Source organism: Phyllostomus hastatus, unplaced genomic scaffold, assembly GCF_019186645.2.
Source record: "Phyllostomus hastatus isolate PE091 unplaced genomic scaffold, TTU_PhHast_1.1 phas_scaffold_93, whole genome shotgun sequence".
NCBI classification, from domain to species: domain Eukaryota; kingdom Metazoa; phylum Chordata; class Mammalia; order Chiroptera; family Phyllostomidae; genus Phyllostomus; species Phyllostomus hastatus.
In genome coordinates, this window is record NW_025334042.1 from 16,947,482 (window position 1) to 16,949,011 (window position 1,530).

General features: G+C 53.3%; 1 protein-coding gene across 1 annotated transcript; it reads left to right on the forward strand.

The window, feature by feature from the left end:
- Positions 1 to 233: 233 nt before the first annotated feature.
- Positions 234 to 1,172, forward strand: LOC123812580 (olfactory receptor 9). The gene has a single exon (XM_045829363.1). The coding sequence runs from the start codon at positions 234 to 236 to the stop codon at positions 1,170 to 1,172; it is 939 nt and encodes a 312-aa protein (XP_045685319.1).
- The last annotated feature ends 358 nt before the right edge of the window (positions 1,173 to 1,530 follow it).

A 1,530-nucleotide genomic window follows, 5' to 3' on the forward strand; every position in this document is an offset into this window, starting at 1 on the left:
ATGACCCCATGTTTTAAGATCCCAACCTCAAGGAATGTCTGTCATTTCCCACCAGCTTTCCTTGTTTACCTTCTTTCTGTCCTGACCAGTTTTTCTGGGAGAAAATTGCCAGCAGCCCAGGTGCTCACCCATCTGATTCCTGGTAACTGGGATGTTCTTGTGGACAATTCCACACATTTCCTCTGCAGCCAGAGCCCTCCCCTGGCTCCTTCTTCCAGTCCTTCCTACGGGGCATGGGGGATAGCAACCGCACAGCAGTAACTGAGTTTGTTTTGCTGGGGTTCTCAGGTTTTGGTTCCCTTCAGGGCTCTCTATTCTGGGGGGTGCTCTGTATCTACCTGGTCACCTTGCTGGGCAACTCCCTGATCATCCTCATAACGCTGGCGGACCCTGCCCTGCACTCGCCCATGTATTTCTTCCTTCGCCACTTCTCCATGGTGGAGATCCTCTACACCACAACCATCGTGCCCAGGATGCTGGCTGATCTCCTGTCCTCCTGCCCCACCATCCCACTTGCCAGCTGCTTCACCCAGCTCTACTTCTTTGCCCTCTTTGGCATCGCAGAATGCTGTCTGCTCACCGCCATGGCCTATGACCGCTATGCTGCCATCTGCCGGCCGCTGCATTATGGCACCCTGATGAACCGGGGCACGTGTGTCCACATGGTGGGGGCCTCGTACCTCATGGGTGTCATCGCTGGCACCACTCACTCCGTCTTTATCTTCACATTGCCCTTCCACAATGCCAACACAATCCACCACTTCCTGTGTGACATCCTGCCTGTGCTGAGGCTGGCTAGTGCAAGCACCTTCTGGGGTGAAGTGGGAAATCTTGGTGTCACAATAGCCTTTATCCTGACCCCCTTCTTACTGATCATTGCCTCCTATGCTTGTATCCTTGTCACCATCCTTGGGGTTGCGACATCCCAGGGACGTCGGAAAGTCTTCTCTACCTGTTCTTCCCACCTGTTTGTGGTCATGCTCTTTTTTGGGACTGGGACTGTTGCCTATATGAGGCCTTGGGCAGGCTCCTCTCAGGACGCGGACCAAATCCTCGCCCTCTTTTACACAGTGGTCACTCCCATGTTCAACCCTTTTGTTTATACTCTGAGGAACAAGGAGGTCACAGGGGCGATGAGGAGGCTTATGAAGAAATACTTTTGGAGTTCTTGACACCCTCCCCCCAACAAGGTCTTGGAGATAAGGGCCTGATTCTGGTATATTTTCAAGGAGGAGGGAGAAGCTGGGAACTGCAGTCCTCTGGGGTCTGGCCAGCTCTGTTGGGTGTGTGTGGGGTTCCTTAGCCTGCTCATCTTAAGGGCCCAACCCACTGACATGCTGCTCAGTGCTCTGCTCTGGGGCCTGTTCTTCTGGCCTTGACCTGACTTGTTTATAGGTACAGAGCTGGAGAAACATGCACCTGAGGGAAGGCTTAGGGAAAAAGGCAGCTGTGACCATCTTGTGTGATGACTGAGCAATTCCTGGTCTTTTCTGATGCTCAGAGTACCTTCCTGGGAACACCAGACTTCCT